The sequence below is a fragment of the Ixodes scapularis genome, unplaced genomic scaffold (assembly GCF_016920785.2).
Source record: "Ixodes scapularis isolate PalLabHiFi unplaced genomic scaffold, ASM1692078v2 PGA_scaffold2__306_contigs__length_199485367, whole genome shotgun sequence".
In the NCBI taxonomy this organism is placed as follows: Eukaryota; Metazoa; Arthropoda; class Arachnida; order Ixodida; family Ixodidae; genus Ixodes; species Ixodes scapularis.
In genome coordinates this window covers 188,699,245-188,717,720 of record NW_024609857.1, presented here as the reverse complement: position 1 = coordinate 188,717,720, position 18,476 = coordinate 188,699,245, and the positions used below count along the sequence as shown (strand labels likewise).

The following is an 18,476-nucleotide window of genomic DNA, read 5'->3' as shown; positions in this document are numbered from 1 at the left end:
GAGCCTACCGGCAATTTTCATCCAAAAACAAAGGACGCCGAAGACAGCGCAACAGCAGAAGACACGGGGGATAAGCACTGCACTATTGCTCATCGAAGCCAAACAATACGTTAAACATACTACTCAATTTTCAATAAATAAAAAATATTATTATATATTTGAAGAATACCATAAGCCCTTGGTTTTCGTGAAACTAATGGCCATCCAAAATGTCCACGTCGTCCGAAGGTTCCTCGGTGGGAAAAGGACAGGAGATGGGCGCGTATACTGAGGGTGCACTAAAGATACGGTCGTGGATCGAAGGCTCACCCTTTTTGGTGGCTCGGAAGCTGTCGTCCTTGTCGAGGCGCTCGATGTGCGGCAGGAGTCGAGACCGCAGCAGGACCCCGTTGTCGTTGTTGATGCGGTCGATGGCCACACGGAAGGCGAACTCCTGTTCGTCATCCGCGTTGTCGAACAGGCCACCTGCGGGGCAGAGTGGTCTCTCAGGCCAAGCTATGGGGCTACACTTGAAACACGAAAGAACAAAATACGTAGGGACGGACACCAACCTGCTCTGTGCTCATGTTCCTACTGGGCTAACCCGAATGAGAATTGCGAGGTGCGCGGGTGGAATCGTCTGTAGGGATTGTCGGTTCGACTCGTGCTATGATATTCGGGCATAACTTAGAGACACCGGTCGCTATGGTCACTGGCAACAAGATGCCGGGTCGCGTTGAGTGCCGGTGAGCGTACTCTTGAATATGGCTCAGAAGCCATTGGGTTTGCGGCATTCGCCGATAAAGGCGTCGATGAACCGGCCACGAAGGAATAAGCTTCGTCATAAAAAAGACGCACTTTGTGTTGCTTCTTTTAAATAAATAAACAGCGTCTTTTTATACGAATAAAATAAATGATAAATAAAAAAGTTTTTCTCTTATTTTAAATAAATAAATAGTGTATTTTTTTTCATTTTAATTACGTAAATAGTCACTGTCAGCATAAAAAATGCAGGGTGCGGTTCATTATTAGGTATCCATGTTTTCGGCGTTTTTCTTTTTCTATCAAGTTCGAGAGTATTTTCTGAAGTGATAACTTTTTCACCTAATCGGTGTTTTTCGGTGTAACTATTTGGCTTTAGAAAAAAGTCGGTGTATATCAAGAATTATGCTTGGTAAAAATGAAATAAAAAGACTTGGGATTTCTTAAATTTAAAGAATTTTATGCATGTCCCATATATCGGTAAATTGTTCTTGTATTGATTACAGAAGGACACAAAACATTGGGAGTGGTTCCGAAGACAAAAGCAGCCTCGCGGAAAGTTTGTTTGTGTGTGTGTGTGTGGGGGGGGGGGGGGGGGGCGGTTTTTGTTCCGGATCAGCACGATGAATTAAAGCTGTAGATAAATATTCACTTCTCGAGGTGCTTCGATTTTTTTTTTTTTCATTATACAAAGGCCGCTTTAATTCGGTTTTCTTTTTTCTTTCGATTTTTCCAAACTACATGAAACGGGTTTGAGAGTTAATTGTCGAGGCTTATCAGTACTTACCGAAACCACGAAACCCTATTCATTATATTCACACTTCTCCGCGGTTCGCTCCTCGGGGTTCCATCAGCAATTGCTACTATCTTTTTACTTGTGTGATGAGTTTCTGAAGCTGTCGGAGACTAAAACCGGATAATAAGTCAGGGGCGTGAAGCGTTTTAAGAATCTCGTTATTGCTTCGCAGCAAATCAGATTGCAGTATTAGCCGTTAGTAACGCCGAGAAGCAAACAAGAACTCAAGCAGCTCGAGCGTAAAAAAGACATGCCCTGTGTTATTTTAAAATAACCTTGAAATTTTAAAAATGCTATATTTATATTAGTGTACTTTTAATTGTACATATCTTTCCACGAATTTTGTTTTTCATTATATTTAGGCCGTTAGACGCATTTTAGGTGGGGGCAGCCCTAGTGAAGGCCCGGACCTAGTGCTTAAATTTATAGCTAAGCACATTTTCTCGGCTCTCAAGGCTGGTTCACATTCTGGCGACCGACTCCTACACAACCTGTTTATAAGCCTCCTATGACTGCTTACAACAAACAAAGCAGCGGCAGCGATGGCGGTCGTAAGAGGTGTAAGGCTAGTTTTGTCGAAGTCGCACTTAAGTGCGCGAACCAGCCATCATTTTTGGGTAGGTGATGGACGTATGAGATGTTGGTTGTAAAATCGTTTCTCCGTGCCGTAATATTATTTTAATCGACAACATATGTATGCATGAGAAACAAAGAATCAAGATAGAGTCATTACGTTTTCGAAAATATCCCGAGATTGCCTCTCCGCTTCGGTTTCAAACGACAGCAAACATGGCTGCCGGCGTTTGCGCCGTCCTCAACGAGCTACGATCGTTGAACTCGTTTATCTTTCTGAGTAGGAATTATTCTGCGTTCACCGAGGTGTTTAGAGGAACATCTCCTTAACCGACCTAGTTTGCAGCAAACAACTGTCATAAGTACGCGCCTTCGGAGGTGCTGTGCGGATGCTTGGGTTTGTAGAGGGACTGGCCCAGTCCTAGCGTCCCACTTCAACTATGTTGCTTGATCTGGCTCAATTTGTTCGTTACGAGTGTTGCGCCTGAATAAAAATGTTAGTTCCAGTAAACCCGATTTCGCTGCTCCATGAATTGTGCCACGGTTGGGATTGCAACCATGGTTTTAATACGGAGAACATAGCTATAGTCAAGCAAGAATTTGCGAGAGATTTGGCAGGAGGCAATCGTGTGTTCGGCTCGCATCACGTTTGTACAGGTTTGTCCCCGCCATTTCGCTTCGAAAGGAAAGGAACTCTCAAGTTCTGCAGTGACCCTGGACTGCAAAGGCAAATATTTTTAGGTCCTGTTTTAATGGACCTTTTCCGAGAAGCGTTTTGCGCACGCGCAAGCGTCCGATGCCAAGCGGCGGAAGTCGGAACGAAAAATCGAGGAAATTCGGAAGGAGGCAAAGGATAAGCGAGTAGAACACGTAATTGCAGCATATATATAATTGTGTTACACAAAAAAAAAGAAAGTGGACGGAAAGAAAATCACGACTTTTAGGTGGACGCCACGGATGCCCATCTTTAAAGTCGGCATGCGCCGCTGCTCAGAGCAGTGGGCACGCGCCGCTGCTCAGAGAGCGAAGAAACTGGTAGCGTAGTTCCCAGTATCGAATGGTAGCGCAGGTAGGTCACTTCCTCGATTTTTAGTTCGTGCAGCCACCGCCTGGTTCCGTCGGTATGTGGAAAAGGTTCATTGCGTGTGATGATGTTTGCCCATCTTGCTGCCAGATGTCATCCGAAAAAAAAAGAAAAAAAAAAACAAGATAAGAAAGAAAAGCTGGAAGGTCTGAATATTTATATCGTTAATTTTTTTAGTCATCTCGGTGACTTTTTGCCGCACATCAACATACGCCGACAGACGCTTGTATTGGACCGTGGCTCAAGCATGATAGAACGCTAGAACGCGAATGGCCGCCTTTTGCAAGTGGTGCAGAAGTTTTTAGACGGGGGCGGAAGAGCAGACGATGCCGGAGGCTGCCTCGATGAAGGTAGGAAGCCTGAAAAGGTAATATGACGCAACCACCAGAAGTGAAACCGGGGGAGACTTCCGGTTTGGAGGGGCACACTTCCAACGTTGACCAAAACCAAAGGATGCTATTGGACCCTATTGGACGGGCTTCAGCACCCTTGGGAGGCGCTCCTAGTGACCGCCACCTCTACTTTCGGCTTCACTCGGGATTTTCTCGTTTGGCTGGTTTCAGCCGCGGTATGTCGCCTCCTCTCATTTCTACCTCCATGCTGCCGCGCGTTTGCTCGCACGACTAGCAGGCGATGTCTGACTACTGCACTAGACGCACCGGATGTCGCGAAAGGCAGACAATGCGCGTAGAGAGTGAGGGAGATGAGGGGGGAGGCGAGAACGCTGATCTTTGATTCGAATAATTAGTGAATAGACCTAATGCCTTTGTCTCTACTGCACTCGTCGAACGCGTCCGTATGCGAAAGCCAAACACCGGACGCCGGCGTTTCGCGTTCTAAAGCGTTTGACGAGTGGAGTGGACACAAAGGCTTCTAGCTTTAGCTCTACTCACAAATCATTTGAATAAAAACTCGGTGTTCTGATCTCCTCACGCGCTCGCGTGTCTTCCACTCTCTCACTGTATGGGCGCATACACTTGCGAATGTCTTCTGCCGAGCAGCCATGCCAATTCAGTAGTAATGGGCAGGTTCACTTATCTGTGAGCGGGGCTTAGAACCGGCCGTGACCTCCACCTAAATTGCGTCCAACGCCGTAAATATTGCAGAAAACAAATAGGTTTGGCGTAAAAACGTTATGCGGAGCGGAAGTTTGTTTGCTTCTTGTGCAGGGTTTGCGATGATGTCAGAACGCCGAGCTCTGATTGGCTCTCATTGGAAGGATAGTGGGTAGAACCTCAAGGCGCCCAGCATTGACGTCTACCCACAATCCCATCAATCAAAGCCAATCAGAGCTCGGAATCGTTCTGACGTCACCACAACTCCTCCACAGGAGGCAGAATAATTAAGGGAGAGGAAAATTGAAGGAAAATAAGTGTCTAAACTATGCCCTTCATAAAAACGTTTTTATATATTAGTTTTTTTTTTTATGGTGAGTGTGTCTATACTTACTTCTTTAGTCACTTGCAACTTAGTAAACGCAGGCCGTGACTCATTGTACTCATGCCCTTAACTTCGTGATCCGTTCTTCGGCGTTCTTATGTGTTCATGCTTCATGCCGCAACCTTATTGATCTCTTAGTGACATTAAGATTCATACGACTCATCACTCCCAACGTTTCTCAAGCTGTCCTTGACTTCAGACAAGTACAATGCCCAGGGAGTCTGTGACGTGTTGCGAATTAAACCTTTACTCTCTGCATAGATGTCACATGTGTTTCTTATGGGTTTTTATTCAGGCTATGCGATAAGAAAAAAAAAACACCTAAAAAAATATATGGTCGTGGACATGTTTTCGTAATTTATAGCGTTCATGAAACAAGAGAATATTTTCTCCGGCAGAATGAAATTAGTTTGAAATGAAAAGCACTAGCTATCGGTGCTTGTTTACTAACCTTCGTACCATTAATTTTTTCTTAAATCCGTCAGTTGTCGAATGGACAACCTAATGTTAGCGGTTGCAATGACGACTTTAGTGGGCCTTTTGTCCGCACAAGGATGATCAACATCCGTAGGTTACGCAACGTGAAAGTAAACAAGCAGCTATATAGTAATCGCACGGGCGTACGAAGTATATTTTAGTGCGCAACGCATCTAGAATAAGTGTTGAATCCAACAGAATGTTTGGTGTTAATATCGTACCCAACCAATCTTTGCGAGTAAGAATGTTCGAAACTGCAATTAGACGGTACTGCTTATTCTATCGCTTTTCCTACTCAAGTGTTGCAATTACTGCTAAATCATCGGGCGCGTTAATTAAACTTTACGAGTTACAATAAATATTCTTCCACTCTTTCTTCAGTCTTTAGTTCTCCCATTTTTACTTCGATAATTTGTTAATTTGTTAGTTTGTTTCTTTTTCATCAAACTCTATCTCGAACCGTTTCACCGAAAGCAATTTATCGCGACACTTTCCGATAATTTTCTCACTCATTCCTCCCCTCCCTAAATCTTCGTAACCAGTTTCAGGACGTTCATTGTGCAATCGCTTTCAAGACAAAAGCCCATGAAAAAAAAAAGATATAAATTATATTAATCAGCAAATATTAACCAGTCCCTCAAACAAAAGATACAACCGGAACAAGCTGACTGGCGTGCGGCCGACCAGAAGCCAATGAGGATGAAATTATCTCCCCTCCTCTTTCTTGCAGTCATCTTTCCGGCGGTTTTATCACTTCTTCCCATGTTTTGTTCAGAATTCCCCGCCCACCGAGTATGCCCCGCTCCACCATACGATGGACCGCACCAGACGCTACGGACCATCCCAGTCAATCCAGCGCCGGGAACCGTACCACGTGACTGCGCACACCGCGCGTCGCTGCGTCCCTTCCGAAGGTCACGTGACGGTCACGCGGCTTTTTGACAGGACGCAATGGCTCGTAGCGTTTACTGCAATCCACCGTGGAGGTGAAACGGTGTGTATATATACTACAGTCAAGCTCGCGGCGTCCAACGGGGGAAAACGGAGTTCGAAGGGGAAGGGACGGGGAAAAGAAACGCGCACAGCTCGAGGCGACACGTCGGGCGAGGAGGAGAAAGCCGGGGAAAGGGCAAAAAAAAGCCGTGTTCGATTTTCCGATGTTTGCTCGCTGGGAAGCGTCAATACATTGGGTCGGCTCACGAACCAAGAAGCAGAGCTCGCTCGGTCGGGTAAACAAGCGAATGCGCTGCCGCTTGGTTCAGTGGCTGTCGGGGAGTCGATACCGCGCGTGAGCCTGCAAAGAGCGGCCGGGTGTACGCTGGAATGTGGCGACAGCGGCCAGGTTAACGGAGCAATCAGCCTCCCCCTAGGCGTGTTGAGTTTGGGGCGAGAGCGAAGGGATGGCTGGAAGCGTTGACGCCGCGGCGATTCAGGCGCGCGGCTGGACGGAGGCTGGGAGACATTCTGGGTTCAGGTAGCCGAGTCTGGTTTCGATCGGGCATACATATACGGATGCAGCAATACGCGAGCGAGTCCACGGCGGAACAAATATTTTTGGGGTACATGGTGGTGTCGTTGAGTAGTATAGAGAGTTTGAATATATCTTTTTAATGCCACAAAGGGTCATTATTAATTGAGTGAATTACACCTTCATTCATCCATTCCCATTAGAAATGAAGGTTTCCAGGTGTGCACATAAGACACATCTGCTGAAAGTGAAGATACCCAACTACTTTGTTAGCACTTACATACCTACTACCGCCGATATTAACGTTTAGCCGAACATTTTGACTTTATTCTTAGTGGTAAGGCTCTCACTGTATTATTTCAAACCAAGTATTTCTTCATTCATTCATTCATCTGTTTATTTTGCATGCTCATGAACAGCTGATTCCGTGGTAATGATGCCCAGCAGGGCGAGTCAAATTATTTAGAAACAAAATGCTTTACGAAATGCTTTCCGTTTGTGCACCTATGTCTATAATGAATCCATGCAGAATTTCTAAACTCTATGATAATTTAAGCATTTCCATCTTCTTCTTTGTCAGATACGAGAGAGTTTCAGTTCCTAGAAAGTAGTAATTTAGGTTGAAAACAGCAAAAACGTAATGGAGCCTTTGGTTTTATGACGCTGTGATTGGAAAATAGTTTCATTAGTGCGATCATATGCTCAAGTACGTATTTACCGCTATAAAGTCAATTGCCCGGCAGCTGCATCTTCTTGTCTTGAAAGTAAGTCAGAAGATATTTGAATTTAGAAAATCCAGACTCCGTTCGACTCAAGCAATACCGCTTTGTGTTCGTGCTCTACGTGTGAACAAAGGCTTATTAAGACTTGGTCGGGTGTTTTCAAGTTCATTATGCTCGTTTAAGGAATCTACTCTCATATATAAAATTTGTTAAGCAAGTAAAGAAATATTAGAACCATTTGTCGTTCATTGCGTGAACTGGTCGGGGCCAAGTTACAGTAAAATTAATAGTTCCGTTTTGGAAAACTAAATTTATGTGCGAACACGCACCAAGGTATTATTAATAGTCGGTGGTAAAGGAATCTTTCATGCCGCATCATTAATTAAAGGAAACTTCCGCGATTTACGGCGAGACGTTATCATTAAATAAATTTTTATTGCACTTGTGATTGGCACAAATTTACGTAAAATGCTCACTATATCACGGTAAGATTCTTTTTTTCTTTTTACTCAAGTGCGCGTACAATGGCACATCGGTGGCTTTGTCCTAGATTCTAATGAACTCGACGAAAAGAACAAACATAAACTACCGACGCCAGCAGCGAGTTTGCTATGGGGAGTAGCGAGGAAGCTCCAACGCGATAGGTTAATGGTGGATCGGAACTCGGTAATGGTGTTTATGGAACTAAATTATCCCCGGTGCAATACCTTCAAGCAGCCTGTAAGGTATTCAGTAATTAGGATTGAAATTAAAAGTTTCCCTCTGCTCAAAAAAGAAAAAGGAAAAAGACGATTCGATTTATAAATACTGTAAATAAGAACTATTGTATATTGTGTCTCGTTGAGGGGGTGTTGAAACAGTGAATGAACCAAACAATGGACGTTCACATGCGCAAGGGGTGTGTGTGACGACCCTCGTCTTCCACTTTTATTTTTTCTACCTGTCGTTAACGCCACCGACACGCCCTTCATTTCATCGGGTGTTTCAGTGCTACGAGGGTGAGAATATAAATTAAATCAATGCGACGGAAAAGTAAAGAAATGTTGCGAAAGTTGCCGCAAAAACGTAAAAGAGAGAATAGAATGCTATATTAGGATGAATATTTGCATCGGCAAACGTGAGAAGGGACGTGTTCCTTCTATAGCGGTATCTACTCGCCCGAGATTGTGAAGAAACCGTTTAGAATACTAATGTGGCTCTTACTATTTGCGGCAGGTGATGAATAAAAGAAAAAAAAGTGGAGGCTCGAACTCGTTCAAGAAAATGTTGATAATATTATTAATGGACACACAGTTTGGTACTGCGACTCATTCCTATCGCTTCTCTTTCGGATGTATGGATTTCGATTGTCAAGCTGCAGATATTTCAATCTGTGGGTAGGACAGGGAAGGGCACTTGAACTAGGTTGGTGAATAAATGGTATGGTGCTCCGCCGCTACAGTAAAATCAAGCACTGGTTAGGCGGCACTTTGTTTGAGATAATACTTCCGTGAACGATGAACAATCGTGGAATAGAAATTCATATTGCATATATACATCTACATACATACATCCGGTTATTTTCTCCTTGTGTCACTGACCATTTATAGATACAACTTTATATTCAAATTATTGTACCCGTATGAAGTATGACGCATATGATTTTACTTGAGTATTTATTAGTGCGAAGACAGGGAACTATTCTCGTTGAACGGTTTCCTCTCGTAGCAGTTATCAAATACATTTTCCTCCTGTTTTCCTTTTTATTATGAGGTTTGCTGTCTTATTCATTTCAGAGATGGTTCTTTGAAAAAAAAAAAAAAACTTCTGAATACATTATTCTTTGAACCAACACGTCACGCGAACACCTGGCAAAATCCAGAAACCGAAACCGAAAATAAAATTAAAAATTTCATGAGCAAAGGGAGGGAAAGCCAAAAAGGATAAGAAAGATAGAAAAAAAAGTGACCTAACTCGACTGAGAGCGTTCCACCCTTTCAGTCGGACCTGACACCGAAAAAAGAGCTGTAAACGCGGTCATTACGCGTCTCTCCTGTAGACACTTGGTGTCACACAGGTATGATCTGTAGATTGATTACATAATCAAGTTGTCAGCAATCCACTGTCGGTTTGAGTGTCATCAATTCTTTATTGATGCTTTGGATATCATTACAACGTGTCACCATCCTAACTTACAGTTCGAAGAAAAAGTGCAGTGTCTTCTTAACGACTTGGGTGTAAAGAAATTGTTGTAGGACTCATAAAGCTCAATCAGAGCGTTTATTTTGTTCGACACCTTTAAAAGCAAAATGATCGATGGACCGCAGAAAGTCTCAGTGTTTTTCTGCTTTCAAACAAATTCCCGTCGCGGGACACGCGGAGTAACCTCTCAGGTTTTGATGCAGTCAAAAAGGGGGTACATCGGCCCAAAGATAAAACGAGGTTTCATGCAGTGCACAATTTATGTTTGTTCATACCTGTGCCCCTTTAGGCGTTTTTTGCGTCGTTGCCTACGACACTCGTTACTGTTACTTTTTACCGTATTATTACCGCTCTACTGCACTAGCACCTATCCTCTTTGTAATTCAGATACGCGGTATATCTTACATCTTTTATATTTTATTCCAAGAGTTACCTCTTCTTGTGCGGTAGAACCGGTAGATCGCTGAAGAGTTGATTTTATGACAGCTCCTTCAAACCACTAGGAAACTCTTTTCCTGAATCGCCACTTGAAAACTACGTCTCTGGACAGAGAGAGCACGGATGCCAATTGATTTACCGCAAGAGCTGTAACATGTATGTAGGTAGTATCACGATCATGGCCTAATTGGTTAGAGCGTGCTTGACAGCCCCTTTGTATCTTCGTATTAAGTATGCTACAGAAGTGAAAGATTATCATGACACTAAATAAAACCTCAGAAAACACCTGAGCTTGCGGATCTTTATATATTATTACAGCCGTGATAAAAAGTTCGATTTTATAAATGTGGGTTTGTACCTCACTCCTCACATATATTTATCCTGCCTAATGATTCAAATTCATTAGCTGTGTGACTTCTCCCTGTGAAAAAAGAAGGAGTTGTAAATATAAAAATTAGCGGCTTTAAACCAATTATTCTTTAATGAATATGGCTCCGAAGCTCTTCATGCTGGCTCCACCTTTGATCAGAGGCAAGTGTTTGTATACCGTTGTATTGAGGCATTCGAATATAACACGGTATGTGAGAAGAGGACTGTTTATCATATAGCTATTCTTTTCAAATGAATATTGATGTAGGGACGCATGCAACGCATATTACTCAAACACAATCATTTATTGCGTTTCTGAAGAAATTTTACTTTTGAGAGAGAACAAAAAGCTTATGCAAGACTCCTTATTCTGCGAAATCAAGCAGATATGACAACGCAAATAAATATATACTGTATGTGTATATTACATAGTGAGAAAACACGCCAAATTATAATACGAATTGATAATTTTTAATCAAATTTTGTAAAAAAGAAATTTACCATTTGGTAAAAAATTGAGGAATGTTATAAATATTAAAAATATTCATATTCACCCACATACATCAAAGACCAACCTAATAATGACAACCCACAGAAATTAAGAATCAACAAGTCAGAACAAAACAGTTACCGTTAGGATGAACTATAGAGGCTGTTACGAACGTGTATTTTTTATCTTTTGTTTTTTCGCCATTTAAATACAGAACTTTAGCCGTTTCTTTTTTATCAGCCTCAAACATCTCAATATAACTGAGGAGTCCCACATATATTCTGTCATGCTATAGATAATTCCCGCCTTCTCGTCCGCGTGTTTCGTTTTGAAGTGGTACGGGCAGATATCCCAACATCCTAATTTTAGGTTTTGTTTATCTGTAACATCTTCCGCATGAAATAAATCCTTCCCTTCTCATATATGCCACCACGCCGTCTTCGGCCACTGACTCCTGTCAGATGCAGGCCTGAGTCAATAGACGGGCTCCACGAGGGCCGCTAATGTAGGTATAGATAATCCACGGGCTGGACTCAAAGGAGCAAAAGAAACGAGAACCCCATCCCTTAAGGGTCCTTTGCTGTCGGCGCCAGAAGATCGGGTGCCCCTCCGATTCAGCTGGCAAGCCTCGACCGAATCTTAGCCCAACAGGCCTGTCGCTTTCTCGTGCAAATAGAGGTCCGCCATACTTGGGTCGCGAATCCTTGGGAGACATCGGTTTAGTCTTAACAGGTATTTAAAGTCTCTCATTGCGTCAGTAACGCCTTCATGTTTGAACATAATTCAGATTTCTAGGTATTAAATTCTGTTTTTTTTTTTCTTTCGCGTCGTTGCTGAAAGCTTGCATTGGTTAACATCAATTCTCAAGATAGATTAATATCGTAATTTTTATGGCACGATCTCTAAGAAATTCAAAGTTAAATCTTAATCAGCAGCAGGAAGGATGACTTCATTAAATGTTCGCAGGAAGGCAGCTAATTTCATCTCGACAGTATTTAGTATAAATTGTCCTGTAAACTCAAGCTCCTCTGCGTGCAGATATTTTTATATTATATATACCGGAGCCTGCCCTTAACTGTGATTATGTTTGGACATATTTTGTTCTGCACCAAAAACGTAGTTGGCTTTCAGCTCCATAGAAAAAGGGGAACCCCGTGGAAGGGAAAAAAAATTCTGTTGTGGCCACATTTTTGCGTGGAAGCTGATTAACCAACGAGAAATTTTTAATGGGCCATATTGCGTCCATAAACGGCCTGTACGATAATAATTTCATCAACAGAAGGTGTTGCTTTAGCTTGGACACGGGCGATGCGGTTTAATCTTTACAGTATCTGAGCGCAGCTTGTTTTTTGGTGTTCGAACATTTTGCGCGCGGCTCGTCCCTTACTAGTATAGTTAAAAATGTGCATAGAAAATTACCTCTGTTGCTCGCATTATAACCACTTCCTTCCAGCAATACTTGAATTTCTTAAAGTTTAGTTAACTCCGTTTTGTCATCAAACCATTTGGCTCCCCGGGCATTCTGAAAAGAAAATGGCCGGTGGGCATGACTTTTGATCTTATGCAGATCGCAATCGCTCTGCGAGTTATACGAAATGGTTGAAGTAACACCATTGCGCACCTTAAAATTTAGCTAGTTTTAAATTTCTAATATGGCAAAAACAAACGATTATATACTCTTAATCTATGCACACATATAAAGATCAATGACAGTGAAAGAAAACGCGGGAAATATTTACGCAGTGAAATTTTCTCAGCAATGAAATCAGTTTTGAACGGTGTTCTTCAAATTTACGCAAACATGCTTTGACATTGTATTACCAAAGTATCGTATGACTCAGAATTAGTCCAATATAACCAGAATTTGTATATTAGGTCGCGCTTTATTATGGCAAATTGTTTTCTCTCTCAACAAAATTAAGTAGCAAAGGGGAGGTAACAAATGAATAGAGCAACAACAAAATGTCAACTTAATCAGTATCCTGTACAGCTAGCACCACCTGCAAGTTGTGTTTCTCTCATGTGATAGCTACTTTAATATTTAAATGAGACCAAAGTATATAACTACGACATATATTTCCCCCTGTCTTGTTTCCAATCAAGGTAGTTTTTTTTTTTTTTACGATCATTATCTAATTTTATATTCAAATACACAATGCCTTGACACGCGGTTTCGGTAAACGCTCATCGTCTAAATGTGCACGCAGGCAGCTTCAGTCTCTGAAAACCCGTAAACATATATATGCTGATTTTTATTTTCCTATAATTTCTGACTTAGTTTTTTTTTATTTTTTTTATGTCATTAGGGTACTTGCAACAAAAACTAACAACACAATTAGATTTTTATGTTCGTGTTTTTACAGCTGTTATTTTTTGTATTATTGCAGCACCTTGAGAAAGAGCTAGGGTATTCTCTGGTATTTTTCTCACCCTGCACCCTGAATGACTAATACAGTATTACGATCTACAGAAGCGGATCGTATTTATGTAATTCTCAACACCAATACCGCATAAACTAACGTAATTAAATATAAGAAATAAGTAATGAAACATGGGTAGATTATTAAAAACATGGCACCGACCCTTCGAATCCTGCTACGTCTCATAATATTTACAGATATCTTTCCGCGTTCACATGGGGTATGTTACGCTTCACTTTTTGTAGAGTCGCCTCCTCGCCCTCAAACCGAGAGATCGCGACGGCATTAAAATATGGCCGACGGTAGCGGGACATTGGGGAGCGAAGGAGATGGAGAAGGAAGGTCATAGCTTAGCCGGAGACCCCCAAGAGGGTGCGTCGTGCTAGAAAAGCATCAAAAAGCCAGAAGCAAAAGAGATCACCAAAAGAACCGGAGATGTCTGAGACGCCTCCGGGCCCATAGCAAGAAACATGAATTCCTCCTGAGGGCTGGTTGGAACAACACAAAGAGAACCCGTAATAAAAAGAAAAAGAAGGACAGGCTGGATCGGGTTGGCTGGCTGGCTGACTTACGATCCGGCGAGGGAGACAGGAAAGAACCAGAGCCCGGGGTTCCTGCCTTCAGACAGTCAGTGCTCCGTGGGGACTTAAAAAAGAATGCGGCACCCCCACGGAACCCCATCAATTTGAGCCCCTTTCTTATATACACGGGATCCCCCGGTTGTCGCCTTGCTGTTGGATCCGTCGCCTTTCGTCCGTCCTTTCAGTCAGTGGGGAGCGGGCGTCGGTATATGGCCTCCCGGCTCGGCCGTTTTCTTTTAGAGGCTTTACGGCTTTGCCCAATTCTCTTCTAGTGTGCTTTGGTGTCTCTGCATTTTTCTCGCGCAGGCTTTTCTATCTTAGGTTCACCACGCTCGTTTTTCTCGTAAAACCGCCCATGCAAAGTGTGCCGATCGGGTTTCTTACATTGCATAGAAGCAATCACGAGGCACGTAACATGTTAGACCAAATATTCTCGACAAGATCTCCCAGGCAACCACTTCCTGTTAAACCCAAGAAAGGTAAATTAGAACCGACCTAACTGGTCCTCCGAGAAAAATTGCGCGGACGATCACGTGACGTTGTGCAAATGGACTGCGTCAGCTGGAGTGACATTTCGATGATATTGCGTTGTGATTGAGTGGAACGTTTGGTGGTGTTGCGTCCCGGGGTAACGTGAGATTTCGTTAATTTTTTTTTTGTGTATCGCGCCGTGATTGGTACGTGAGTGCCACGCGTTTACACAGTGTTCATCTGTAAGCACGTGGCACATATATTGAAGGCAGTCAGGTCATTGTCCGGGTACAACGACTGAAGAACTTCGTTGCATGACGCCGGCAAAGACACCACGTCTCACGCAAACTAAAACCGATCAGATACAAGAACCACCACAACCAAACACGTTCTCGCGGAGAGCCTATAAAAGGCGCGAGAGCCTCTTTTATAGGCTCTCACGCCTATTATTCATGCGCTGTTGTGCGCTTCCGACTGTGTCCCCTTTGGGCGGTCGGCAGCGGCCCCTAGGGGTGTTGGCGAACCCTCGATCCAAGAACCTTCGTGATTCTTTGGTTATCATTGCACTAAATTTCGTATGTTCGCAAGTGACTTCGAAAAATGTCACGTCTATTCGCGGAGAAAACAACCTTACGCTTTCTTCGAGCAGGCTTCAAAGTGTTAATTTTTATAATTCCTATCATTCGTAATTTTATTACTTGCGTGGTTTTTGTTTAAAAAGAATGTACGGGTCCCTGGTTTTAATATAATTAATTTGAATTTATTCCGCTTGCAGCCATTTCTGAACTTAATTTTAATACCCCACCCTATTAAATCAACAGATTAGAGAAAATATATTGGTAAGAATAATTTTATTTGTTGGCTTTTAAGTACTCCTATATGTTTCATCATTTAGTTGTTTTCTTGAATCCTACGCAGCACCACATCCGCAGAAATGTTTCTACGTGTTATATGATGGATTTAATACCATAGGACAATTCACGTTAACCTTCGTAGAAAAGAACGAAGAAGCTTCTATGGTCCCTAAGAACAAATTCTAATAAACTAATCTCAAAGAGTTTCGTTTTTTTATTCAACTAAAGATACATCCAATAAAGTGAATGATCAATCTATTTTTAAAAAGAAATGAAGTACAGCGGAATCTGTTGTGTGGGGAAAGACATATAAATAGTTAATAGTTGATTAATATATTCCTAGTTTACTAACTGTGTGTTCGTCAAGATATGCAAATTAGAGTATGCTTACTGGTTAAAATATTCATTATACTATTTGTGCGTTTCAAAACAAGATATATTTGAAAATTTAATCTTTCCATTGAAGAAAAAGATAAGCTTCAATGAAAATATTCCGCATTTCTAATTTCTCAGCAGCCACGTTTCAGTCCTTCATCAACGTTGTCAAGGGACTTCACAAAATTTTCTTATGCATAAATTTGTGTTTAGGTTAATGAACTCTATCATTCTCTTTTATAATTCCTATCTTAGTAATTAATTTCCCCCGAAAGGTGATCGCCTCTTCCTTATCTCCTCAGTTTTAATTCAAAGCCATCTTTTAAGGCACGGAACGTACCTCTCTTATTTGCGTCAACGTAAAACACACACAGAAACATTATACTGATTAGGGCATTCACACTTGTTAACAAGGAACCGCTTTTTATTTAGGCAAATATAACATTCTAATGACGAAATATTAAAAAACAACGAAATAAATTTAAAACATGTGACACAATAAAAAAATCGTTCAGGTTTTTACCATAAATGTCTGGCGGCGGAAAAAGTTTCTCGTTGGACGCCGATCTTATCGTGGTCCCACAGGATGGAGGCAGCCACATCCGGCCTCGCTGGCGGACGATATGAAACTTTTCCTGATGCGTTAACAAGAAATCACTGCTTGTTTTGTCTTTCCTCGCGTAATATTGACCCGCTAAATATTTCTAATCCTGTGAGGGTGTTGGTATTACATTAAAACAGAGACAATAAATAGTCATAAAGACAGAAGATGAGTACCGAAGTTACAGTATCCCCCCAAAAAAGTTTTGGACACACTTTTAGCTATTTTTTTCGTTGAAATCTCCAAAACAGCATAACATCGGTTACTCTTGGTATCTTCGTTGCTTTCGAGGTTTTTATGCCTTACATATGTACTCTATTCATAGCAGTTTTCTCTCTGTTTCTTATAGCGAGGTTTGAATATCTATTAAGGTTCAAGGGGTAAACTACATACTATTTTCTTATCCTCATCGTATGATGTTACATATTTAAAGTACTTCAGATTTTGTTTCTGTTTTAATGTCATTGCGGTTGATGAACGCCGCTTTAAGGTCATGTTGTCAAGAAAAACATTTTAAATTTTCGTTCTGGTGAAAGAATCAATTGTGCCACATCTTTGCTCCGAGAGCGTTAACGTTATTTCCTAGAGCTTACGTATTGTTGGTTACCTCGTTTTTGTGCAACCGCTTGGTCCTTCCTTTAGGACACATTCGACAGACTTGTGCATTTGCCATAGCGGCACAGACTGGAAAACACGACCAAACATCTAGCATTGGGAATGGTGTGAAAAGTCTGACGGAAAGGGTGGTGAAAATAGAAAATACATTTCAGGACATGTCACGCGCTCAAGATGACGTTGTTGCTGTTCAAGTGAAGATGCTTTCAGTTGAAAACGTTTTTAATCGATCGGTACTACTTGCAAAATCTTCCGCAGTATACCAAGCAGTTTGGATTCACTGAATATCCGACAACGCCGGAACAAGGTAATTAAGGGTATTACTGAAGAACGTAGGGAATCTTGAAAGAAAGCGATCGGAACATATTTAACGGACTTCCTCAAATCTCACCATAACGTCAAGTTTGGCGAAACTGACATGGAACACCGGAAGGAATAAAAACATTGTTAACTACCAAAATGAAAAACAAAAAAGGCAGTCATTGAAAATGAGTCTAGATATATAAAATTGCTAACCTTACGTGTTTGGAAAGATAAAAAGTTTTCACCTCACATCAGACTTGTGCTTATCTTAAATACTATATTCAAGATACTGTATTTCAAATACATTTGGTAGTATTTCCGTAGCTTGCATATATATTTCGTCTAGTTTATCTGCTGCTCTATCTGAATCACATTTTTCACTATGTTACACCGACTATCTCAAATACATTTTTCACACTTCAAAAATATTTGTCGCTGGAACAATCTACGGAACTAAGATTTGTCAGACTCCAGGGCAAAGCTGAACGGATTTCAGATTGGGAGGCAAGCGACCAAACAGAGGACAGGAAACTAGCACGAGCAAAACGCAGTCTCCGAATGCTAACAAAAGGCCGAACGGATATCCCGAAGTAGGACCGCCTTTATATTCCCTCTTGTCCGTTTTTTTTTTTTTTTCTTTTTTTTTTAATTTCAGGTTGTTTTGGAAGGCACGTTACGCTTGCAGCTAGCGAAGTGCTAATGACGCCATTCGGAGTTTACAACTTTTGTCCGAAACTAGGCAGGTTCCGTCAGAGGAAGATTGTGACACCAACACTCGGTACGGTCACAATTGAACCGTTTCCGGAACTTGCCGGTTCAAGAAGCTCTGGTATAAAATGCGCGAGCACGTTTTCAAGTGAGCGCGAGCACTCCCTCGGCCGAGGAAGCATGATCCTACTGGCTTTATTGAGCTGCAGTGACCTTGATTGAAATTCTCCAAAGCCCCTTGAGCACCTATTGTGGCTTAACTTTGGCTCCCAAGCGCGTTCAAATGCGTTTTTGCTTTAAATCTTCTTAAGAATGTGCACATTGTTTCATTCTCAGAATCCTCTAACCCAGTTTTACAGCAGGGGTAGCCAGGGATTAAAATCGGATTCGCGGATACTCCCTTGAGTTACATGTGTTTCCCTCTTGACCTTCCTAATATTTTTGACAGTTTTAAAGAACAGGCGTTCCTCCTCGCCCTTGGATAGAGAGACAAAATACTTACTCTTGGTTGTTGATCAGCGACAGCGACTACCGTCCTCTAGCCAATGTTTTCCTGAGCATGCACGTTGGTCGTTCACTCGCGCACTCATCATCAAGTATGGCTGCCTGATAAACTTTTAGTTCGGCTGTAAGGGATATACAATGCCGAACAAAGTCCGCCGAATCGCTTGAAGGTATATTACAAACTTATTGCAAAATGCGTCATGAGCCAAGCCTTCTGCCAAACTAAAGCAGGCCAGTTGTCATGTCTACAATACGTGAGTCCCCC

General features: G+C 42.0%; 1 protein-coding gene across 1 annotated transcript in view; it reads right to left on the bottom strand.

Annotated features, from left to right (window-relative positions):
- The window catches only part of LOC8042343 (glutamate receptor ionotropic, kainate 2), a 422,879-nt gene that overhangs the window by 229,158 nt on the left and 175,245 nt on the right, over nt 1-18,476 (bottom strand). The window contains exon 2 of the mRNA XM_029986050.4: nt 310-465. Coding sequence (XP_029841910.2) covers nt 310-465 — 156 coding nt within the window. The remainder of the gene's footprint in view (nt 1-309; nt 466-18,476) is intronic.